Here is a 26,246-nt window from a genome sequence, read left to right on the forward strand (position 1 = left end):
TCTTTTAGAAAACCTTAAATTTGTGAAACTTAACCCCTGAAAGTTTATTAATAGGGCTAAATAAATAGGGTTATTTAGTCCAAACTTCAGAACAGTAAGTTGACTTCTGTAACAATATCTGATAATGTGCATTAAATTTCAAATAACTAGTATCACATTTTTATAACCCACAGCTATTCTGAAAACAGATTGCGTCTTCAATCTCTTTTAACTGGTAAACTTAAGATGTGAATGTATGCATCATTAGAGTCAGAATAGAAAAGAATAGGATAAGGGAAGCAAAAGAAGATAAAATGATATGAATATTTTTATTGACCTGAATATTTTAACTGAGAGATATTAGAACTATAGCTAGAAAAAAAAAAAAAAAGAACTATAGCTGGGTCTATTTTCCCATTAACAAATGATCCCCATTTGTAGTAGATTAAAAAGCTAGACTATTTGATGATACCAGGAGATAAAACTGCCAGGCTAATGTAACCTTTGAAGTGTATTTACCTATGGATGCACTCAGCACAGGCTCAGTGGGCTGTGAATGTATTGAATGTTTGTGTCAATTAAATGAACAAGTTCTAGAATCAGAGTCAAATATAGTTAGTGGTGAATAGTCCAGTGTTACCGAGCTTAACCAAAGAAGTACTACATCAAATCATTAATCCAAAAGTTGTAAGAAATATTTTGATGTAGCAAATCATAGGTTAACTCTCCTGTATATTCTTAATAGAATCCTTCCTTTCACATTTTTAAATGCTTATGATGATTATTAGATCAAATGAAAAGCTTATCTTTAAGTGGACAGTACAGCACAATAGACTTCAGAAAACTTCTTTAAATCATTTTGAGAAAAAGATAGGTGATGATCAGTAAATAATTTTTAGACTTCCTAAATTGGATTATACATATTTAATAATATATGAAGAGTTAATTTCTGCAACTCAAGTCTTTGAAGGATCCTAAACTGAACTGAACTGAAAATGCAAATTACACTATTAAGTTTTAAATATATCTTTTATACTTTTATGGGTATGTTTCAAGGAATATTAATACTATAAGCGTACATTTGGAGGATTTTGTATCATATCCAAAATATGCTGGAACCTTATCAATAACTATTTATAATGTCACTGACTGTTAAGGTGACTGGGCATAATTCTTGGCACATAACAGATCTCAATATATCATGGGTGAATATAATGAATAAATATTTCACTTTTTCCTCTCTAGTTCTTTCTTAGGAAAGGATTGAAAAGGGAGATTTCTTGTGTGCAGATTCTCACAATGTTTTTCAAATTATCTGCCAAGTCTGAATTGTCTACCAACAAATGTCTGTATGTTGTAAACATTCATGTGACCTTATCAAATTCATAGAGACAGGGAAGTCTAATTCAGGCTGCTTTCCTGGCAAGACTGCCAGGAGCTCATATCTTGCCACAGAAGGCCTGATGAGGTTTTATTAATGGATGTCTATTTCAAAACAAATAATTCTAAATAAACTTAATCCTGAGTGGTTATTCTTTCAAATGCAAAGATCCACACTGTGGTGCAGAATCATCATCCAGCTAGTGCTTATGTTACCCTGTATCAGAGTCACATTCAACAATAGAACACCCGAAGTGAAAGTGTGAGTCACTCAATGGTGTCTGACTGTTTGTGACCCCATGGACTATAGCCTGCCAGGCTCCTCTGTCCATGGAATTCTCCAGGCAAGAATAGTGGAGTGGGTTGCCATTTCCTCCTCCAGGGAATCTTTCTGACCCAGGGATCGAATCTGGATCTCTCCTGCATGGCAGGCAGATTCTTTACCATCTGAGCCACCAGGAAAGCCACACCACCTAAAACAAAGCACCATTCCCCACTGCAGATGCAACACAGAACTAATGCATTTAGCATTTCCAAAACTAACACAAATGTGTGGATTTTGAGGTGTAAAACACCTTCACTTACTCTTGTGGATTTACAATCTCCCTTCAAGGACTATAATGTAATTTGGAAGGCTATTTCCCCCTGGGTGACTCTACCTGTAAGCTTTTGTATGACAATTTGGTACTGGTTTATTGACGCTAGGATGCTATTATGAAGGATCCTTCTACCCCCAGCTCTTCTTCTCATACCCACATAACAACCCTTTTCCCGGTTGGGGCTGTAGGAAATGAGTAATGCTTAACCCATTTGTGTGATCAATTCACTTAAGCAGCTACTGTGAAATGTTAATCACAACTTTAATTTGTACTGCATTAGCATTTTGATTAACTTGTAGGCTTGCTAGCGCACTTGAAGCGCTTTTACTCATAGTTACAGCTCGGAAATGACTTTTTGATTAATTAAGTTTGTTAGACAGCAGCTGAGCTTCCTGAATGCTAACCTTCTGGGGGTAAAAGTTCAGGAGAAAGTTACTGTGAACAACTGTTGCTATTGAAAAAGATTCTTGTACATGTACTTATAGCATTTTAATTATTGACAAAATATTGTATCATTACTTGCAAGTGACCTGAACCTTTAAAGGAGTGTGCCTTTCTGTCTAGAAAGCTTTTTTTCAGGTTTTTCCCATCATTGTAAAACTTCTGGGAGCTCTTGAACTAAATAGTGCGTTTTCTAGCAGATGTCTAACAACTAATGTTTTAACAGGCTGCCTAGGCTGAATTACTATAGTGCTTTTTTTTTTTTTTAATAAACTTCGCATTTTAGAGTAGTTTTAGACCTGAAGAAAAGTTACAAAGACAGTACAGATGTTTCCTGGATACCCCACACTCAGTTTTCCTCTGTAGTTAACACCTTATGTCAACCTTATGTCACAATTAATATTTGTCACGATGTACCTTTATTGATATATTATTATTAACTAAAGTCCATGCTGATTCAGAATTCTTTAGTTTACTTAATGTCCTTGTCTTGTTCTAGGATTCCATTCAGGACACCTCATTATATTTAGTTGTCATGTCTCCTTAGTCTCCTCTTGGCTGTGAGTTTCTCAGACTTTCATTGCTTTTGATGGTATTTCCATAGCAGTTTGCATTTTCTTGATATTCTATAGATAACAACTTGGTTCCTGAAAAACAATGAAAATGTTATCTTCTCTTTCTGGACTGAATAAGTCTTTTTCTTCAACTCTGACCATGTATTATGTTTATGTCATTTAATTTAAACATAGCAACATTTTCTAGCCATTTGAACCTTGTCATGACCTTGTTTTCATGTGGTTTTTCCCTGCACCGTCACTAAATATGGCGGAGAGATGTGAGGAAAAGGAGAAAATGTCCTTGAAGAGGAGAAAGGTGAAAGGAAGGAAGAATAGAGGTTGTAGGTCGTCAGAATGCTGAGAGGGAGTAGAGAGGCTGAAACCTCTCATTATACTCCAGATGCACAGCCCACAGCCACAGCTGACACGCTGAGGACTGAATTTACAGATTCTGTAAACTGAAGTTTAGAAAGTTTTTAATGCTGGATCATAGAGCTACATCTTTTTATGCACCTGTTAACATACTTCTTGGTGTACAGTAAATGATAGTTTTTCCTTTTGGTGAGATGAGTGATTCTATTTCCTTACAATGAAGTTGACTTAATTCAGTTACAATTCTCAGAGTTCCAGTTTTACCCTTGGATTATTTAAATCCAGAATTCAAGCATATTTCAAAAGATATTTAACGGCTGTGTATCCAGTTCCAGAAAAAATCTACTTTTGCTTTATTGAATACGCCAAAGCCTTTGACTATGTGCATCACAACAAACTGAAAGATTCTTAAAGAGATGGGAATACCAGACCACCTGACCTGCTTCCTGAGAAATCTGTGTGCAGGTCAAGAAGCGGGGGTTAGAACTGGACATGGAACAACAGACTGGTTCCAAATAGGGAAAGAAGTATGTCAAGGCTGTATATTGTCACCCTGCTTATTTAACTTATATGCAGAGTACATCATGCAAAATGCTGGGCTGGATGAAGCACAAGCTGGAACCAAGATTGCCAGGAAAAATATCAATCACCTCAGATATGCAGATGACACCACCCTTATGGCAGAAAGCAAAAAAGAACTAAAGAGCCTCTTGATGAAAGTGAAAGAGAAGAGTGAAAAAGTTGGCTTAAAATTCAACATTCAGAAAACTAAGAACATGGCATATAGATGGGGAAACAATGGAAACAGTGAGAGACTTTATTTTGGGGGCTCCAAAATCACTGTAGATGGTGACTGCAGGCATGAAATTAAAAGATGATTGCTCCTTGGAAGAAAAGCTATGACCAACCTAGACAGCATATTAAAAAGCAGAGATATTACTTTGCCAATGAAGGTCTGTCTGGTCAGAGCTATGGTTTTTCCAGTAGTCTTGGATGGATGTGAGAGTTGGACTACAATGATGCTTTTGAACTGTGGTGTTGGAGAAGACTCCTGAGAGTCCCTTGGACTGCAAGGAGACCCAACCAGTCCATCCTTAAGGAAATCAGTTCTGAATATTCATTATGATGCTGAACCTGAAACTCCAATACTTTGGCCACCTAATGCAAAGAACCGACTCATTGGAAAAGACCCTCATGCTGGGAAAGATCAAAGGTGGGAAGAGAAGGGGACAACAGAGAATAAGATGGTTGGATGGCATCACTGACGAGATGGATATGAGTTTGAGTAGGCTCCAGGAGTTGGTAATGGACAGGGAAGCCTGACGTGCTGCAGTCCATGGGATCACACAGAGTAGGACATGACTGAACGACTGAACTGACTGAACGGATAACCAAATGGTGGATTAAAATTTATTTTTAGATTTTAGGTTTTCAAAACTCCCGTTGACAAATGTTCTGAGACAATCAGTTAACTGCATAATAATTCAGAATCTGCATAATAAAATCTGGAGTCTACATTTTTCTGTTAAGTACAAGAGAAAGGATAGATGTAAACCACTTTAAATCCTTCTTGAAATAAGACAGGGTATGTCTTCAGGGTATGTCATTCAGAGGTTGTGGAATATAGTGTGATGAACACAGATATAAAATTAGAAAACCAAGATCAAGTCTTTTCACTTTTCACCAGTGTGGTTACAGTCACTGGACTGATATGAGCTTCAGGAGACAGTACTAATGTCTGCCTCATAACTGGTGTTGTGAACTATTTTTAAAAGTGTTGTATAGCCAACACACTACTGTACAAATATTCTTGTCACACTTTATGTGTGTGCTGTCTATACAATTTGAGTTTTATATATAACTCATTGCTACTTTTCAGAATAATTGAATGCAATGTACTTTATTTGATACAAAACACAGATCTATTGTCAAACTTGCATTTTTAAGTATAATCTATAGTAGTGGAACGGAGAAGGCAATGGCACCCCACTCCAGTACTCTTGCCTGGAAAATCCCATGGACGGAGGAACCTGGTGGGCTGCAGTCCATGGGTTCACTAAGAGTCGGACACGACTGAGCGACTTCACTTTCACTTTTCACTTTCATGCATTGGAGAAGGAAATGGCAACCCACTCCGGTGTTCTTGCCTGGAGAATCCCAGGAACGGGGGAGCCTGGTGGGCTGCCGTCTATGGGGTCGCACAGAGTCAGACACGACTGAAGCGACTTAGCAGCAGCGGCATAGTAGTGGAAAAAGAAGAAAAATATCTGTAAATTTGGATAAATCCATCCTTTGTAGGAATAGTTTACATCTCTGTGAAATGTGGTTGTATTTATTATAAATGGCAAGACCAAGCTTGATATGCTTGAGGAATTCTTGAAATCGATTCAAAATAAGTGTCGAAGACATGAGGTATATTCAAGTCAGAAAGCATGCCCTTGGCTTCACAATGCTTACAGCCTAAAAAATTTTCTTCCAGAGAGTGTCCATCTTCTAAACTCCAGTTCTTTTGATTATGGGGATGAGAAGCAGGGTTGTTTTTGGAGGTGGTAGTGGTTTTACCTTTGCACAAAGCCAAGTTCTAAAATGTTCCCTGTGAGTTCTACATGAGGATCAGGTCTGGGATGTTTGTAGTATATGTACCCATCTTTGTTTTTACCTCTCCTTCTCTAGCTGTCAGTCAGACACAGACAGACACATACACCACCTCATTTCTGTGATCTCTTTGAAACTCCTGGGCTGGCTCGTTCTTAGTGCTTCTCCAGTAATCGAAGTCTGCCTCCTCAGATCTCCCCAACCACATCTTTCTTCTCAGATTCCTGCTTCTCTTATCCATGTATATTTTACTTTCAGTGTCTATAAGATTTCTTTTTCAACTGTGTTCCAAAGTCTGGATCTCTTTTCCCACCTCCCTCAAACACCAGTTCATAGCGTGCAGCTCCATTCCAGCTCCTACAGTCACCAGAGTGGCTTCAGCAGATGACCTTTCCAACCCTGTAATCACATTCATCCCAAACTCCTCTGCTGTAATACTACATCCAAACCACTTCTGCCACCACCTCCATGGTATCACCCTCTCACTCTCCTGACCACAGCTTCTTTACCCATCAGGATGGCTGAACATTTCTGTTACTCATCAGCCAGGAGTCTCTCCTCGCCTTCCTGATTCCACGGTCCAGTCCTCAGTCGTCTATGACTTCACTTGCCACCCACACAGCGTTGGCCCTCCAGTTGTCCACTTCAACAGTGATGTCACCAGTAACCTAAAATCTCAACATCTGAATTCTCTGCTTTCACACCCAAATTAATCCTACTCATTACTGTCAGAATCAGTCATGAAACATTACTATTTCTATAATTTCTCAATGTTTCTAATAATTTCTGTAATTACTGTTTCAAAGTCATGCTGTTGAAACTCACCAATGCTTAGCTTTTATTCACATCAGTAATTCCCCCCAGGACTTATTCCAGATCTTTTCATGCTCCTTTACAGTACTTTCTCCCAGCAAGAGGTATCACCTCCAGTCACAGAGGTGCTAGATACCCTGTGATATGAGTGCTATCAATGTCCATCCCCTTCTTTCAGAGCTTCCCTCTCTGCCATGACTGTGTGCGGTCTCAGTGACCTGCTGAAGCCGCTCTTCTCTGTGAGGCTCACATGACCCAGGCATGGAAACCTCATTTGCTGATCCTAAGAGGGTCTTTTCTCTCTGGACATCTTACTCTGTGCCTACTGTAGGCTGCCTCCTTTTTTGACTTATGTTTTTCTGCCCCATCTCCAAGGGTACTACAGTCCCTCTGAAAGATATAAAGGGAACTTTATAAAAACAAATAACAATATAGTGTATGTTGGCATTTTATTGGAAGGTCAAGGCTTGCATTTAACTCTTCTGGCTTCAGAATGGCACCTTGGTTCAAATGAGTTCAAATGAGTTCATTGCCTGCTTTCCTATAAAGAAATGAACCACCCCATAGTTTCTGTTGATTATGATAGTGTTAATTGTAGTATAATTTTATAAATTAATGCAATGCCAGGAGTCATATTTCTAGTTTGTCACAGTCGGAAATGATAGAGAATTCTGAGTCAGCAATCAATTGAAGTTGATTCCAACTTAATAGGAAAAAGTCTCCTGCATGGAGTCAGCCCCCACCCATTTTGCCCCTAGACTTAGAATCATCCTAGCTTTGTCTGATAAGGGGCATGCCCAGTAGAAGATGGACAGGAGGTAAAAGCAGGTGGGAGCGGGGCTTCAGTATTTGCCTAATGTTAATGCTAAGCCAGTGAAGAATGTCCAGATTTTTCTCCACAGTGTACTAAAGCAGCTTTTTGTTGTTTGAGTATTAGATCTCTATAAGGGATTTTGAGATTTCTTAGGGAACTGAACCATGATGTCCAGCTACTACAAAAACCAGCCCTATGCTAAGGAGGAGTATACACTTACTAGTACTTTGTGTTTTTTTGTTGGTTTTTTTTTTTTTTAATTTTATTTTATTTTTTAACTTTACAATATTGTATTGGTTTTGCCATATATCAAAATGAATCCACCACAGGTATACATGTGTTCCCCATCCTGAACCCTCCTCCCTCCTCCCTCCTCCCTCCCCATACCATCCCTCTGGGTCATCCCAGTGCACAAGCCCCAAGCAAGCATCCAGTATCGTGCTTTGTTTTTTAAACACAATTTTTCTTCTTTTTTCCTGGCCACACTGTGCGGCTTGCAGTATATCCTAGCTCCCCGACCAGCGACTGAACCTGGGTCTTGGCAGTGAAAGCACCAAGTCCCAACCACTGGAACACTTGAGAAATCTCTTTAATACATCTTTAAAGGTTACACTTCATTTATAGTTATTACAAAATACTGGCCACATATCTTCTCCATGTTGTACATAACATCGTTTAGCCTGTCTTACACCCAGTAGTTTGGACTTCTCATAGCCTGTATAGCCCCTGACTAGTAACAGGTTTATTCTCTATATCTGTGAGTCTGCTTCTTATCTGTTATATTCACTAGTGTTATATTTTTTTAGATTCCACATATATAAGTGATATCATACAGTATTTATCTCTGTGTGACTTGTTTCACTTAGCATAATGCCCTCCAAACCCATCCACACTGCTATGAATGGCAAAATTCTGTTCTTTTTTATTGCTGAGTAGTACTCCATTGCGAATATACCACATCTTCTTTATCTGTTCATCTGTTGATGGACACTTAGGTTGCTGCTATATTTTGGTTGTTGTAAATAGTGCTTCTGTGAATATTGTGGTGCATATATCTTTTTGAATTAGCATTTTCATTTTCTTTAGATATATACCCAGGAGTAGAATTGCTGGATCATATGGTAGTTCTATTTTTAATGTTTCAAAGAACCTCTATGTTGCTTTCCACAGGACTATCAATTTACATTCCCACCAACAGTGTATGAGGGTTCCCTTTTGTCCATCTCCTTGTCAACGTTTGCTATTTGTGTTCTTTTTGATGATAGCTATTCTGACAGGTATGAGGTGATACCTCATTGTGGTTTTGATTTGCATTTCTCTCATTTTTAGAGTGCTACTCACTCAGTCATGTCCAACTCTTTGTGACCCCATGGACTGTAGCCCGCCAGGCTCCTCTCTCCATGAGATTCTCCAGGCAAGAATACTGGAGTAGGTTGCCGTGCCCTCCTACAGGGGATCTTCCCAACCCAGGGATCATGATTAGAGATGTTAATCATCTTTTCATGTACCTTTTGGCCATCTGCCTTTCTTCCTTGGCAGAATATTCAGTTTTTCTTGCCATTTTTTATTTGGGTTGTCTGTCGGATATTGAATTGTATGAGCTGTTGATATATGTTGGATATTAATCCCTTATCAACATCATTTGCAAATATCTTCTCCCATGGAGTAGGCTGTCTTTTTGTTTATTGATGGTATCCTTTGCTGTGCAAAAGCTTTTAAGTTTAATTAGCTTCCATATATTTTTGCTTTTATTGCCTTTAGGAGACAGATCCAAAAAAATATTACTGTGATCTATGTCAAAGAATGTTCTACCTTTGTATGTTTTCCTCTAGGAGTTTTTTAGTATCTGATCTTCCGTTTAGGTCTTTAATCCATTTTAAATGTATTTTTGTATATGGTGTTAGAGACTGTTCTAATGTATTTTAGAGGTAGCTGTCCAGTTTTCCCATCATGACTTGTTGTAGAGACTGTGTTTTCCCCATTGTAGTTCTTGTCTCATTTGTCGTAAATGAGTTAACCATAAATGCATGGGTCTATTTCCAGGTTCTCCATCCTATTCCCCTGATATGTGTTTTTGTGCCAGTACCATGCTGTCTCACTAGTTCTTGTCTACCAGGAAGACTGCTGTAGAAGATAGTGAGATGCAGGGAGTCCCTGCTAGGCACAGTCATGCAGGGGTATGTCAGGGTGACCTACCAGACCCTCAAACCCATCTACCTGGACCATCCCTTAGCCGTAGCCCCTTGAGGTATGTACCTACATGGTGGCTTAGACTTGTCCACTCAAACCGAGAACCAAGTCCACATGCTCCAGTTTGGCCTGCACTGCAGGGTCTGCCTTTGGTTTTCTGTGTCCCCTGACTGTCTTGCAGTTGCACACCTCTCCTGATGAAGTTTTGCCCATTCCATGCATTTGCTCCCAACCTTCCATACTTTGCTCCTCGAAATCCTATACTCCTCAGTGCAGAAATCAATCCCCAAAGGTCCAAAGGAAGTCTCTCTTAGAAAGTCTCTCTTAGGTTGTTTTATAGTGTTCTTTCCATTTCCTCATAGAGGAACGTTAAAAATAAGTACCTGTTTATCGAGATCTATTACTGAGATCTAAAAGATTTATTCTGTTCCAGGCAGTGTAATAGATATCTTACGTAGTACATCATCTTATTTTACCCTCATCAACCCCTGTACAGACATATAACACTTCTATCAATAAGAAATCTATCCTCTTAGGGTTAAGTAATTGCCCCAAATTTATACATAGAAAGTGGGACAAAATTAACATTCAAACCTATGTCTGACATCAAAGCTTGTAGTTTTTTTTTTTTTCCTGCACTGTGCTGCCTTTGGCAGATATGCCATAACAGATAGAATGTTTGTTATAATTATTGTAATTGGATTTTTATGAATGTTCTTTCCTAAAATGAATATTTCTTGAATGCTCTGTGCTAGGACTGTAATTACCAAGACTACTTCCAGAATCTTGCCATCAATGAGTCTATATATTTAATGGGCATGTGTGTAAACAAAGACCTACAATATGATAATAGTAGCATGGAGCAGTAGACACCTAAGAAGTACCTCCTGTCCATTAGGTAGCCTTCACAGGAAGAAGTAGCATTTGAGCTTGACTTGAAGGATGTGTAGGAATTTCCCAGGTAGACAAGGTAGAGGGAGCAGGATATGTAAGAAGAGGACCTGCAGAGAAGTGTTAGCTTTTTGTCTGCTATGAAGCTTGAAGCCATTGAAGAAACTTAAGCAGAGGAATGACATAACCCGTTTTACCTCTATAAAAATGCCCTGAGGTAACAATACAAAGTATGAAGAAAACTTAGAATGAGGATAAAGTGGTATTTATCATAATATTCCAGGTGGGCGTTGATGAGGGTCTACACAGAGGCAGTGGCCGGAGGGGGAAGAAAACAGGACCCGCTAGGGAGTGAGTAGGCAGTCATGTGGCAACATTTATTCAGCACTTTTGGGTTGTCGCAACCATCTCATCCCCGATTCTTCCCTACCTGCCTTTTTTCTAAATTAAAACAAGATAAGTGATAGTTTTCAATTCATGATACAGCCTTTTCATTTACTTCACGTAAGCAATCACTTTGCATGATTTTTTACGTTTTCACATCTGGCTCATACAAGGAAAGATTGTGGGCAGCTCTCATAAATTTTACGAAATCTTTCAACTTCATCATGAAAACTTCAAAGTTAAAAACATATGGTCTGTCCATCTAGCTCTTCTAGTATATGAGCTTTGGGTCTGGAATTTATTTCCAGTCAAGTTGTAATATAAAAATCACAAGTAAAATCACCATAGTTACTCTACATTACAGCTTCCAACATCATCATGATACTGCATTAGGTATAATTATTCATTGTCTTCCCTTTCGGAATTCAAGAGTTGTGACTTGTGAACTAATACTTTTATTTTTGTCTGAGGAATGTTCCTCGTGACCAGCTTGTCTCATATACTTCAAAGGCTAAGCGTTTTAATCAGCTCTGCAGAGAAATAGGAAGAACAGAAGTGGATTTCCCCTGGATTTATAAACACATACATTCGTGCATGTATACACTTTCATATGCACACATACATATACATATATTATACCAACCATAAAGCTTTATAATGTGCAATTAGTAGGCTCACAGTTACATGAGTGCTAAGTCACTTCAGTCGTGTCCGACTCTTTGCAACCCCATGGACTGTAGCCCACCAGGCTCCCCAGTCCATGGGATTCTCCAGGCAAAAGTACTGGAGTGGGATCCCATTCTCTTCTCCAAGGGCTCTTTCCAACCCAGGGATTGAACCCACATCTCTTAAGTCTCCTGCATTGGAGGTGGGTTCTTTACCACTATCACCACCTGGCAAGCCCAGGCTCATGGGTACTAAAGGCCAATTTGACTATTCCATCATACCCAGTAACCAGCGATGTGGATCCATTTCCCTGTAATACGTATAAAGTTGACCATTGCATCATACCCCATACCCAGCGATGTGGATCCATTTCCTTGTAATATGTATAAAAAGACCACAGATTGGTTTAGCCAGACGTTTTTTAAACTATTTTACATTTTGTAAATTAGAAAACCCAGAATAGGAAATTCAAAACTTGGAAGGAAAATGTGTCTGACTCAATAAGTACTAAGTAATATGGCAGATTAATTTTACTAACATAATAAAGCTTTAAGAACCATTTCTAAAAATATACTTGTAGGTTTTGTACATTTTATAAATATTTTACAATCAGTGAGATGGTGAAATATCATTTTAGGCATTTATGAGGTACATCTGATTTCTCTTACCTTCATTTCCCAAAACAAGAGAGTGCACTCCTAAAACTGTATAAACTAGCTGCCTCAGATCATGGTATTAACTTATGTGTCTTTAAGTCAGCATTCACTAGAATCTAATTTAATTGAAATAGCTTTGCCTGTGTAAACTTCTCCTTTGTTTAAATAAGATTTCACTGTTTGGTTTGGCCTTAAGCAAATGCAGCCGTTTGTTTGTCCATAAAACATTGGATTAAATGTATAGACTAATATGAATAGCTTCTCATCATTCCCCATGTACATGTACACTGGTCCTTGCCCCCTTTACTGTGTGGCATAGTATAGTCACTGAAAACCAGGGCTCTGCTTTTAGCCTGCTCTCTGGGAAAAAATAAATTTTGGGTAAGTAGACCTATCACCTTACCATTGTTGCCTTTAAATTTGGGAAAGACTACTTGAGATTTGAATCAACGGTAAAGAATCCACCTGCAATACAAGATGTGGTTCGGTCCCTAGGTCAGGAAGATCCTCTGGAGTAGGAAATGGCAACCCACTCCAGTATTCTTGCCTGGGGAGAGGAGCCTGGTGGGCTACAGTCCATAGAGTTGCACGAGTCAGACACAACTTAGTGATTAAACCAGCACCACTTGAGATTTACTTTTTAAATGGAGCTGCTGCTGCTGCTAAGTCACTTCAGTTGTGTCCAACTCTGTGCGACTCCATAGACGGCCGCCCACCAGGCTCCCCCGTCCCTGGGATTCTCCAGGCAAGAACACTGGAGTCTTGATACAGTGAATTATATATAATTTGCTCTCAAAGTACACTGAGTTTTTCTCATTGTTTTATTATAGTGCCAATATTATCTGCCTAATCTTTGCTGACCTAAAAAAGCTAAATAATTGGCATTTTGTACAAAGTAATGTGCAGTAAATGTTGTAAGAGATGTTTCACCAATGTTTCACTACAGACGTTTCACTATGTTCCTTCCAATCCAACTGTAGTTTATTTTCTGGTTTCTTCTTTTGATTAGTAGTAATTTAGAGGCATAACCCTGGGAGCTTTTTGTTAAGGCTAGATATCAGATCCCCATGGAGAGGGAAGGTGCCATGGTACTCTTATAACGTGTGTGTTCTCCCTGTTCAGGCAATGCTGGATGTGGCTGCACACCAGGGCTGGCTGGTGACGGTCCTCAACATCACCAGCCTGGTGCAGATGGTGATCCAGGGGCGGTGGCTGAAAGACTCCTCCCTGCTAACAATACCACACATAGAAAACCACCATCTGCACATTTTCAGGTCGGTATTTTAATTCTCGATGTAATTGGGTTTTTTTATTTCAAAAAATCATTTCCTTTACATGTATGGTCACTTGAATTTCACGTTGTGCCTAGAATATTGATTCCTTACAGTGAAAATGCCCCTGTTTCCCAGAGGGAAACATAGACTAGCGACAATGGAATTCTCCCTTGAAATTTGATCATTGGCCTCAAGCTGAACTGCAATTCATTTTAACCTTCTATTAAGTTGTTTTCCATTTGCAACATCAAATGCATCTTCATTTTAACTCTTTCTTTGCTGTGCCAGCCTTCATTTTAAAAAATGTTATGCAAGTACTTTAAGTGACCTAAAGCAAAAGAAATTACCAATTTCTGTCATTGCAGAATAGATTTGAGAGATCAGAAATCTTTTGTCAAAAGTAAACTGTGCATCTGTAAAATGTCCAAAAACCAAGTAGTTATATATACATATCTAGCACCTCAAGATGTAACTTGTGCCTATAAGAAGAGTTTATGTTATCATAAAATTATTCAACTCTTGGGTCCTATGTGAAAAGAAAGTGAAACTATTAGTCACTTATTCGTGTCTGATTCTTTGCGACCCCATGGACTGTAGCCCACCAGACTCCATGGAATTTCCCAGGCCAAGAATACTGGTGTGGGTTGCCATTTCCTTCTCCAGGGGATCTTGCCAACCCAGGGATTGAACCCGGGTCTCCTGCATTAAATATTTACCATCTGAGCCACCAGGGAAGCCTAGGTCCCATGTACATGGCTACAACTACTTTAGCAAAGGAAAGAATGGTACATACTACAAGCAAGACTGGCGGTGTTTAAACAAAAATGTTTCTTTTCACACCACTTGAGAGACACTGTGCAGCCAAAAGATTGTTTCACAGTCATGTAGACGGACAAAAGAGTCTGCCTGTGCTTGCCATCGAGCACCCTTCTGCCTCTCATCAGCTGGACGAGGAGTGGCATTCATGTGATGCATCTAGAGATATTCGTCAACCCGAACCTCAGGCACACATGGGGTCTCCTCGGGGAAGTCCCTCCATCTGACTGACATACACTGGCTTCCAGGGCGGTTGATCCCATGGTGCTCGAGTCCCTGCTATGAGATGTCCCTGAGAACTAAAAGCCATGTTCAGAGAATGGACCACACCAACAGCAGGTGACGTGGGGCCGGGGAAAGGAGATACCTCACGTGTCTACGGCTCAGTTTCAGGAACTCTTTCAACATGGTACTAGAAGTTACGAGAGTTGGATTTCAGCAATAAAGGAGACACACTAGGGTACCAACCCAACAGCACATGGGTCTGTTATGGAAACTGGTTGGGGCCTAGGAGCTTTGATCCATTTTATTATTGCTACCCAGAAAAGTGGCTGTATTTGTCTAATTTCAAGGATATTTTTTATCTTACTATATAAACAGAGAATAGATTTAGGTAGACTCCTTTCCTGGTGATCCAGCACTATTTATACTGTAAATCTGAAATATTCCCCTAATATACTTTAACTGTGGGATGTCAACACAACTTACAATGAAAACTTTATTCAAGTAAATGTATTAGAGACATTTGCCTGCATCCATTGCAAACAGGTCAGGGCTCCAGTTCAGTATTTTATCCACATGGATGCATCAGCACATATTAGTGCTTTCCTATAGAAAGACACCACCTGTCTATCAATCCTGGCTCACACGTGATTCACACATTTTATGCTGCTGCTGTTGCTGCTAAGTCACTTCAGTCGTGTCAGACTCTCTGCGACCCCACAGACGGCAGCCCACCAGGCTTCCCTGTCCCTGGGATTCTCCAGGCAAGAACGCTGGAGTGGGTTGCCATTTCCTTCTCCAATGTATGAAAGTGAAAAGTGAAAGTGAAGTCGCTCAGTCGTGTCTGACTCTTAGTGACCCCATGGACTGCAGCCCACCAGGCTCCTCTGTCCACGGATTTTCCAGGCAAGAGTACTAGAGTAGGTTGCCATTGCCTTCTCCACACGTTTTATGTCGTGGTAGCAAAACTGCCTTGGATTGATACCTTCGAGAATCCTGACTGATTTTGAAGCTTCAAAATAGTGGTCTTTAAAAAGTTATACAGTAAATTTAATTTTTAAACTCTTTATAGAAACCATCGTTGTCAGAAAATCTCATTTGTGCTATGAAATAATTATTTGGTGTTGATATTATTTCTTAGGAAATGGAGCCCAGGTATGAAGGGCCCACATGCTGGTTACCATGGGTCCATTGAGTGCCTCCCAGAACTGATCCATGCTTGTGCAGGGAAAGACCATGTATTCAGTTCCATGATAGAAAAAGAGCTACCGGCCCCCAAAATGAAGCAGGTAAGGCCATCAGTTCCATGTTTAGACACTCCCTCACTCTATCTGGGAAGTTACACAAAAGTTTTCTAACTTAGAGTGTTGCTTTCAGAGTCAGACTCTCCTGGGTTTACATTCCACCTGCCATTTACTATGATTATAAACATGAAAACATTATATCAGTCTCATGAAATTCTTGGGAAGATTAAGCAAGATGTTATTATGTAAACTGCTGTATGCTCTATATCTGTCCTGATACAGGATAAGAGCTCAACAGATGGTATTAAAAGTAATGACTATAACAATAATTAAAAATAGCAGCTACATTATTAGAAGGTTGTTTCAGTATAATGCTGTTACACCGGCTGAGAAAGGCCTACTAAGACTTAGTCATCTAGGCTACATTGCCCAGGAGTCCTTCTATCAATAATCCCTTCTTCATGGTTTTTTGTTGTTTTTTTACACTTGGATATATTTTCATGCAACTCCCTCAATTACTCTTTTATGCCCCCCTCATTTTAATCACTTTTTGTTCCTAGATTCTAAAGTATTTCTTCAAACAAACTCCTTGTTTGTATACTTTGTAGCTCAGGAAAATCTAAATCTGTGTTGTGAAAGACAACATAAGTCATTGCTCCAAACTATCTTTGGAAAGACCAAAAATATGAATGAACAATGCCAGAAATATTTGGCATATATAGACTTTTAAATCTTAAGCAATTTTACCCTAAGCATGTAAATGTTCAGGGTTTACAACATAATTAACATACTGGCTTGCCAAACAGGTAGTAAAATAAAGAAACTTCTAAACCATGTCATTGGCCCCCCGCCCCTAGTAGAACTCATTTTAGGCAAGACTTTGAAAAAGTGTAACAGGCATTTAAGTCTGATTGTTCAATTTCTGTTGAACCCAGAATTGGCACAAAAAATCTATTTAAATATTCATAATAAGTGCCTCCCTTTCTAGCTAAATTATCATCAAAATTATGAATAAAAACAATATATTTAAAACAAGGCTTCTATTAGCAACAACAGATTTCTAACATAACATACAGTGGTTTCAAGCCAAGTTTTAGATGTGATAAAAAATTAGAACATTGTTATAATTAGTTCAGGGAAAACTCAGAAGTAAACTTACTTAATTTATTTGCATAAATTGCCATTCTGTTATCTTTAAAACCAAATGCAAATTGGCTCAGTCTGATATGATGATGGTTATTTGGCTCAAAAGTGCTTCAATTTGCAGAGCAATCTGGTGTCGGCTCTGCAGTGAGGCGATCCCAGGTAACATACAAATCCTGAATTATTCCAGAAATTAGTATGTTTAAAGCATCAATTTAAGTGCTAATTGCAGTAGTAATGAGAAAAAGCAGTACGACTGTGAGATTTGCATCTTCTACCCCATCAGTATGCCTGGAACGGCTGCTGACTGGCAGAGGATTTGGCTGCTAATTAAATAATTGTATGCATGGCAGTGCTCTTGCCTGATTCAATAGATGAAGATTAATCCACAGATAAATATGTTTGGCTGGTGTTGAAATGTCTTAGCAATTTCTTTAAAAACAGCTCATGTTTTATATACTTACATATGTGTGTATGTGTATATACGTTTGTATATATGTATGTACAAATGTATACACACACCCAAAAAATTGTATATGCATTATAGATTGCAAATAATAATATTAAGCACTGCAAAAAGATTACAGATATATAAAAGCAAGATCTGACTTTTGGGGGCTTTGTAAAATAAAGTTCCAGTGAGTTGCTAATAATTATTATATTGCTAACTCATTTAAAGGTACAAGAAAAATATGAAGTCTTACTTCATATAATAAATGCTACTTGTGTTGTCTCACGAAGTTAAATGCTATACAGAAATGGTATATTTGTGTCCTCGCTCTGGCTAGTCTAAGAACATCCAGTGGTACAGCTTCTAGACTCAGCTGGTTCTAGCAGGGGATAAGCCATTATTTGTACCTTAAAGCACCATGTAGACCATTCTGTGGCTTGAGTATTTCAGCATCTATTTCAAACATAATTTCAGATTCACCAGTTACAGGATTGGTGTTGAATTGAAAATTTGCATTGGATTTACATTTTTTGAATTCCTGAGGGATAGTTTGATTCATCAGGGCTTCTTCATTTCAATTAGGTGGTATACTCAACAGCAATAAAGTCTTAGCGAATAGGAAATCAAGCCTATAAGGATACCTATGGAATATTATTAAAGAAATAAAAGGAAAAAATTAAAGTATTCATGAGCTTTTAAAAACTTAGAAGGTAACAACAGATAAAACAGCCAATATAGAGAGTTTTCTTGACCAGTGGTGATATTTGCCACATAATTATAAATGTTAGAAGATGACAATTATCTGAGGATATTAGGTTATTTTTTTTACATCTTTTTCATAGACTTAGGAATTCATTCATTCATTCAACAATGATAAGCACTTGAAAAGTGAAAGTGAAAGTCACTCAGTCGTATCCAACTATTTGCAAGCCCATGGACTATAGTCCATGTAATATTCCAGGCCAGATTACTGGCGTGAATAGCCTTTCCCTTCTCCAGGGGATCTTCCCAACCCAGGGATCAAACCCAGGTCTTCTGCATTACAGGCAGATTCTTTACCAGCTGAGCCACAAGGGAAGCCCCATTATTGATAAGCATTTACTATTTGCATTTTGATTTTTCACAAATATTTTTAATTAAAAGAGCAGGAATAAAATTGGTAATATTTTCTACTCCTTTAATATGTGTCATTTAAGTTGGTATTCTCAATATGATAATACCAAAAAATATATATTTGTTTCTAGAAAGAACCCTAGACCTAGAGATTTCCTTACAATATACAAACATATAAAATGTTTTCCTTTCAGAATAATTTGGCATAAAAACAAAAGAATCGTCCATTTTGTACACTAAATGGTCAATGAAAGATGCTGACATCAACAATTGCATCACAGCATTTTTTCAAGTTGCTTTTATATCCCCAAGTAATGCTCTCCACCTTAGCAGTCACATAAATGCTTATACTTGATGCTTCTCTAAAACTAGCCAGTTCAACAATTATTTTAAAACTTACTTTTTTAATATAGTCAGTAGCCATTCAATGTCTCAAAGGGATTTATGATAAAAGGGTCACAAGTTTAAGTAATGATTAATACTTTCTTAGTTTTTGTTAAAGGGACTTTAATAATATAAAAAGCACACTATTTTTACAAACAAATGAGTACAAGAAAAACTAGGAAATCTGAACAAGAGCTGTGGATTGTGTCACTGTTAATATCCTGGTATAAATACTTGTACCGTAGTTGTGAAAAGTGCTCGCCTGGGGGAAACTGGGGAATGGTACACAGGATCTGTCTGCTTTATTTCTTACAACTGCATTGAATCCAGAATTAATCTCAGAACAAAGTGGTTGATTTTTTAAAAGTTCACTACTTCTTAGTTGATCACTACATTTCAGTTGCCCACTCTTTTCTCTTCTTATTCAGGCATGGAATTTCTTATCTCATTTGCCAGTGATTGATGTTGGCTTGAGTGTTAAAGGCTGGTGGGATGACGCGGCAGAGGGACACGACGAGATCTCCATCACAACTGTGGCTTCAGACAAACGCAGCGACAACAGATGGGTCAGGTTGCATGCTGATCAAGAGTATGTGCTTCAAGTCAGCCTGCAGAGAGTCAGCCTCGGGTTCCACAAGGTAGAGTGTTTGGTTTCCATTCTCAAATGCTTCACACCAGATACAAGCACGTGCCAGCACACATGTCTGTTATGTGACTAATGCCTCCGTGCCCTTCACAGATCCCGCTTCCTCAACTGGCCTTAAGCAGCAAGAGTCAGTCTTCTGAAATGAGTCACTTCTCCTCACGTGCCATGTTTCAACCCCAGAATACCCATGGGACATCATAATATAATGCCTAGAGTCCTGTTCTCAGAGCATGGTGTACAGATTCAGCAGAATTTCCTAGAGTAGCTTTAAGAGCACAGGTTCCTTGACCCTATACCAGGCCCACAGCAGTCTCAGGGCCCAAGGAAATCTCAAAATCTAGACTTTTACTCCACTAGAAGAAGATACTAGTTAAGTTTTTCTGTGCCTCCTTTGCCACAGCTACCTGCTTCCTTCATTAGAATGCATATGAGAGAGCTCTGTCAACATGCAGATAGGCCAAAAATTTATATTTTAAGTTACTGTGCTCTATTCTGCTGTCTGTGGCAGCATAGTAATTACTGAGCCCTTCAAGAATATTAGTGCACAACATGTGGGCAAATTGGTTTTGGGACCATAACAATCGTTTGTTTATTTTTTACTGCACTGGGACTTGGTTGTTCTGAGCGGGCTTTCTCTAGTTGCACTGTGGGGACAGGGGGGCCTACACTTCCTTCCAGTGGCTTCTTATTGCAGAGCACAGGCTCTGGGCGTACAGGCTTCAGTAGTTTCTGCTCCCAGCCTCTAGAGCACAGGGTCCGTAGTTGTGGGGCATGGGCTAAGTTGCTCTGCAGCATGTGGGATCCTCCCTGACCAGGGATAGAACCCGCATCCCCTGCATATGCAGGCAGATTCTTACCCACCGCACCACCAGGGAAGTCCCATGATCATCAAAATAAGAATTTGCCTTCTCCTTAGCCCAGGGAGAAGGGGCTTTCCCATATCTAGAACTCTCCCTCAGGAATGAGGTTGTGGTTCACTAATATTCTCCTCTCTGTATTCACACACAAAATGATCAGTAACTTTCTGTTAAAATGTCTTTTCAGTACTGTGCCTTTAAGTCTCATCTCACTTGATTTCTAATTCAAAAAATCAGTCAGTGTAAGTATGAACTGATTGGCCTCTGGCATTTCAGAGGCTTTCATATGAGCATTTTTAGATGACTTAAGGTATCCCAACTTAAAAAAAAAAAAAAAGGCAGTGGTAATTATAAAGATAAAATCATGAGGGAAAAAAACTGAAGAGTTTTCTTTATCACTGCTATGTAAGAAGATGTGATTTCCTATTTTACAGAATAATGGGACTTGGGGAGTAAGGAATTTGCCAAGGTCCTAGAGACAGAAAATATGAGAGCAGGATGGGAACCCAGAGTTCTCTGATTCCAGTCCCTGTTTGCTTTGTACCTGCCGTGTGTGTACACACTGACAGAAACGAGGCCAGTCCCCAAAGCTGGACAGTGGACCCCCAGCCTCAGGGGGCTCACTCACAACAAATGCTCAAGCAACGCAATACAGCGCCCAGACTAAGCGTGTACTGAGGTGTAGCTAAGGTATGTTGCGAGCACTAGTGAGGGAGAACTCTGAGGCCTTTGCAAACATTTCTGACAATAAGATTCTTTTTACCATAATATTAGTACTTAAACATTAGATTTAATCATGCTAGAAAAACTCTAAATTTTGTTTCTAAGTGCTGTAAAAAATACATTACTCTCTGACCTCTCTTTTAAAATGCCTTCAGTGAAACATCTCCCTCTGGAATATTGAGTGAAGTCTGATTGAGAGCATGTCATTATTAGCATCTTTTACACCATAAACTCATTGTCTTAAGGAATCTCTAGAATCTTTGACTTTCTAAAAATCAATCTAAAATACAGACCTCAAGTGTTGTCATTATGGAGATATCTAATCTTGGGTGGTGGTGATTAATATATTTTACAATTTGCTTGGCTCACAATTTCCCATTCCTTAGAGAAAGGACTTTTTAATATTGCCATATTGGAATATGTGCTTTTTCATGTGAGTTTTATTCTTGGGGAGTGGGGGAACATGTTTATATGACAGTGTTTATTATCTTAAGATTCCAGAGTCCAGCTTCAATTGACTTTTTTCCCCAAGTATTGGTTTCTTGTATATAAAGCTTTGGAAGATTTAGTTAATATGATTGTATCCCAGCTTGTTCATCTGCAAATAGGGTATTAATTTTCTTTACAAGAATGGTGTCAGAATTTATTTTGATGTCAAGATTCAAGGGTTTTGTGTTCTGAGCCAAATAATCCTGGTGGTTATGGCCACAAAGTAGTCGTGTGGCTATAATGTGCTTTGAGAATCTTAAAAAAAGGTAGATGATGGCATATCAAATACATAAAACCTGAAAATTAAACACATCCCAGATACTCAGATTTATGGCCGCCAAGAAAGACAACGTGGCCTTTTAACCACAACCAAGTGGTATAGAAAATCTAGCCATTATGATACTTTATCTTTCCTTTTTCTGCTTTACAGGGAAAGCAAGACAGCCATGCAGTTACTCCTCGATTTCCCAAATCAAAGGATGAAGGATGGTTTTTGATATTAGGAGAAGTGGATAAGAGAGAACTTATTGCTTTGAAAAGAGTGGGCTACGTCCGAAGTCATCACATGGTCTCCATCTCTTTTTATACCCCTGAAGTACCCGGAAGGTAAGCAGAATCTTTACCCCCAAAGAATTAACCATGACTGTGATGAGAACACCACAGACTATGGGCTTCCTGGTGGTACTAGTGGTGAAGAATCCACTTGCCACTGCAGGAGACACAGGAGATGCAGGTTCCATCCCTGGTTGGGAAGATCCCCTGGAGGAGGGCATGGCAACCCACTCCAGCACTCTTGCCTAGAGAATCCCATGGACAGAGGAACCTGGTGGGCTGCAGTCCGTAGGGTCACAAAGAGTCAGACACGACTGAAGCAACTTCGCAGACATGTGATGAACACAGTGGTTTCACCATTTTGTTCCTCTGTTGTATGTTAGGTATATCTACACACTGTATTTCATGAGCGACTGCTACCTGGGCCTGGACCAGCAGTACGACATCCACCTCCACGTCACACCGGCCAGCATCTCTGCACAGGCCGACGAGATCTCTGATGCCCTGACTGACCTCAAAGTGAAGTAACCCAACCTAGACAATCCGTCTGAAGGAAGTGGTGAAGCCTGGCTGTTCAGTCATCTGGACAAAGTTGAATTACTTGATGTTTGCCTTGGAGGAACCGGCTTCCAACCTCAAGACGCAGCAGAGATTGGCAGTGGCTGCAGCTCTGACTCCAGCAACACCAAGTCGGCTGCGGGAGGGGGGCCTTTTCACAAACGTTGCCTTTTATAAGTGTCTTCATGGATCGCTAGATATGTAAAGTGACTACGCCCGTAGGAGAACCTTTCAATTTGTGTATATTGAGATGCTACTTAGGAATTATCAAATTTTACGTTTCACAGTGTACTGTTTACAAGAACATCGGCTCCTCTTTTTTCAAGGAAAACTACACGGGGGAGTGACAGTGTTCAGATTTGTTAGAACAGATTTCTAACCAGATTTCTGTACAGTGACGCACAGTGCATGTTGTGTTGCAAAATTTATACTTTGATCACATATAGAAGTAATTTCATGAATTTCTTATAAATATTAATAATATATGATATAAAATTACTTTATAGACCCCAATGATGATTTAAAAGAAAGCAGAATATACTGGACTTAAAAATATAGATACTGTAACTGGTGGAAATAAAATATTTAGAGTGCCACTTCAAGACAGCCTGACTCACTCACTCCCTCTGCCTCCTTCCATCATAGCCCCTCTTGACTCTTCATTTCCTTCTCTGTCAAGACGTCACTTCCGTTCTTTTTCTGATAGTTTATTTATACAAGGAGAGATATACAGTCTAATTCACACAGACCTCATAGTTCAGGTCTTTGTCTTTATGTGCTTTAGGATGGGCCTGAGGCAAACCCAGAAAATGTTCAACCCCCATAGGTAGGTTTTTACCTTTGATAAAGGACATTTCTCTATACCCAAACAATTTCCATCTTGAAAAATACTTTTTTCCAACTACAAAGTTGTTGGATTAAAATGTCCATATAACATACATTTTCTAGTGAAATGATATTCTACCTTTGCAAAATAATTTCAGTTATTCCTGGTCCTGCAATGATTTGGCGGGGGGCGGCGGGGAACAACACTGTGTCACATGTGGGATCTTAGTTCCCTGGCCAGGGATTGAACCCACATCCCCTGCATTGGAAGCACAGAGTCTTAACCACTGGACCACCAGGGAAGTCCCTGTGATGAATTATCTTAAAATATTTTCAATGTAACTACCACAAGTATTGGAATTTAAAGCTTTTTCTGAAACTGAAACATACTGCTTATGTGTACCTCCTTTTCCATACCAAAAAATAAAATAGAAAAAAAAGAGGGGGGGGCAGTGGAGAAGAAGGAATAAAAGTAGGATGGGGAGAACCAGGCATTCAGCTCCCCACATTAAATCTAAGCAACTAATATGAACGTACCGAGTGCTATGGGCATGAGGTGTCCAAAGAGCTCTAGTCTCAGGACTTTACTTCATATAAGGAGATCTTTCTGCCTTTCATTTGGCAGTTTATTTCTACTGGCAATCCATACATAAGCACTGTTTGAGTGAAATTAAAAGAAAGTGAAAATTATATAGAGACAGAGGATTACCAGTTCATACAAGAACCTGAAAAGAACTCATTGTCTGCATGTTTATCAGCATCATTCTTTATTTATTTTTTTTTTTTTTTAACAAGAGCTGGCTACTTTGGGGAAGGAGGAGGTCCACTGGACGTGTGACAGGGAACATAGGAGCAGTAGAAAGAATGTCATATCCATTAAAAGAAAACACATGACTAATTAATTTTAATATTGAAAGCGATGAGTTCATAATAAGCTAAGAAGACACTAGTAAGACAAGGTATGCTTAGATGGAAAAGTTCATCTTATTCCAGTGAGTGACCAATGCTATTTGTCTATGGCTTTATCCTCACTCATTACTCAACCAAAATTTTAGAGTTAAGTGTGCACTATAATATAGGGCATGTGCTAACTATTAGATTAATTCCATATTTCATTTTTAATTCCATATTTCATCTTACATTCTCTTGGATTTTATTGACTCCAAATAGTAATGGAAAGTGAAAGAAAGTGAAAGTGAAGTCGTTCAGTCGTGTCCAACTCTTTGTGACCCCACGGACGGTAGCCTACCAGGCTCCACCGTCCATGGGATTTTCCAGGCAAGAATACTGGAGTGGGCTGCCATTTCTTTCTCCAGCGGACCTTCCCAACCCAGGGATCGAACCTGGGTCTCCTGCATTGCAGACAGACGCTTTACCGTCTAAGCCACCAGGGAAGTGCAAGTCACATATTCAGTCTAGGCATGACGTTGAATACTCTGAAATCTACATGAATCAGAAACGTGTCCTCTTAGACAGGTGGCCTGGTGATGAAAAGAGGTGACTATAATAAAAGGAAGTCACGGCAGTGGTGAAATATTTGGAAAAACCTTGAAGGGACATTTAGGCTGAGTTTTGAAGGTGACTATGAAGATGGTCAGAGATGACAGAGAAGAGCCCTCCAGGTAGAACAGCATTAAGAAAGTCTCTGAGATAGCCTGGGGTGTCCAGTTGGTCTGCATTTTCAGAGAGGAGAAAGGGACTGAGCCAACAAAAAAAGACTAAATATTGTGAATACTTACCTTGAATTACAGGGTAAGAGTTGTGAAGCTCATATAAGTGAGTGTAATGGAATTCCTTGAGAAGGCACCAGAGAAGATGAGAAGGAATTCTGAGACTAGGACAGAGAACCCGTGGAGTTGGAGGGTGTGCCCCCATGCCTGTGGATGGATACCAACAAAATTGAGACTTGCCTCAGATTCTGACGTGACTAGTAGCTTATAAAACTACTAATTCAGTAGCCTTGGAAAACTACACATTGCTTCCCAAGCACACTCTTTACAACTTCCTCCAGTTGCTTACACCAATACCTTGGGGGTCAATCCTTGACTCCCCCTCTTGCTCACTCCCTGCCGGCCACAGTGGTCACCGTGCTTCTCCGGGAATGTCCTGTGGACCGTGGCTTGTGCTGCTCCCTCAGCCTGGCCCTCCCCAGACACCCACAGGCCTAACCATCTTACTATAAATGTCAGCCCACCCAAGCTCACCTATCCCATCACGCTTTCCTGTTTTTTCTTATCACCACTAATAAAAATGATTTGTTTATTAGTCTCTCCAACTACGTTTCCTGATTAAGCTTCAGGAAGAGTTCTTTATCACATTCATTCAGGGCACATTACCAGGACCTACCATCACCTGGCACATGGTCACTGCTTGATAAATCCTTGCTGAGAGGCTTCCTTGGTGGTGTAGTGGCTAAGACTCTGGACTCCCAATGCAGGGGACCAAGGTTCAATCCCTGATCAGGGAACTAGAGCCCATGAGCCACAACTAAGACCCAATGCAGTCAAAAAATAAGATTAAAAAAATCTTCTTGCTGAATGTCTAAATGAATAGAGACAACCATGGATTTTAAAATACCACACACCTGTGGTATTTTACTCGATACCTTTATT

The 26,246-nt window shown here is 39.4% G+C and overlaps 1 protein-coding gene and 1 non-coding gene across 2 annotated transcripts in view; one reads left to right on the plus strand and one right to left on the minus strand.

Moving 5' to 3' along the window:
• Window positions 1-23,411, plus strand: part of ASCC3 (activating signal cointegrator 1 complex subunit 3) — a 336,073-nt gene extending 312,662 nt beyond the window's left edge. The window contains exons 38-42 of the mRNA XM_019967310.2: window positions 13,460-13,611; window positions 15,791-15,938; window positions 19,413-19,622; window positions 22,130-22,305; window positions 22,635-23,411. Coding sequence (XP_019822869.2) covers window positions 13,460-13,611; window positions 15,791-15,938; window positions 19,413-19,622; window positions 22,130-22,305; window positions 22,635-22,779 — 831 coding nt within the window. The 3' untranslated portion in view covers window positions 22,780-23,411. The remainder of the gene's footprint in view (window positions 1-13,459; window positions 13,612-15,790; window positions 15,939-19,412; window positions 19,623-22,129; window positions 22,306-22,634) is intronic.
• Window positions 23,412-24,956: 1,545 nt separating this feature from the next.
• TRNAC-GCA (transfer RNA cysteine (anticodon GCA)) lies at window positions 24,957-25,028 on the minus strand. Its single transcript has one exon. It is a non-coding gene; the product is annotated as a tRNA-Cys (tRNA).
• Window positions 25,029-26,246: the final 1,218 nt, after the last annotated feature.

Source organism: Bos indicus, chromosome 9 (assembly GCF_029378745.1).
Source record: "Bos indicus isolate NIAB-ARS_2022 breed Sahiwal x Tharparkar chromosome 9, NIAB-ARS_B.indTharparkar_mat_pri_1.0, whole genome shotgun sequence".
Lineage (NCBI taxonomy): Eukaryota > Metazoa > Chordata > Mammalia > Artiodactyla > Bovidae > Bos > Bos indicus.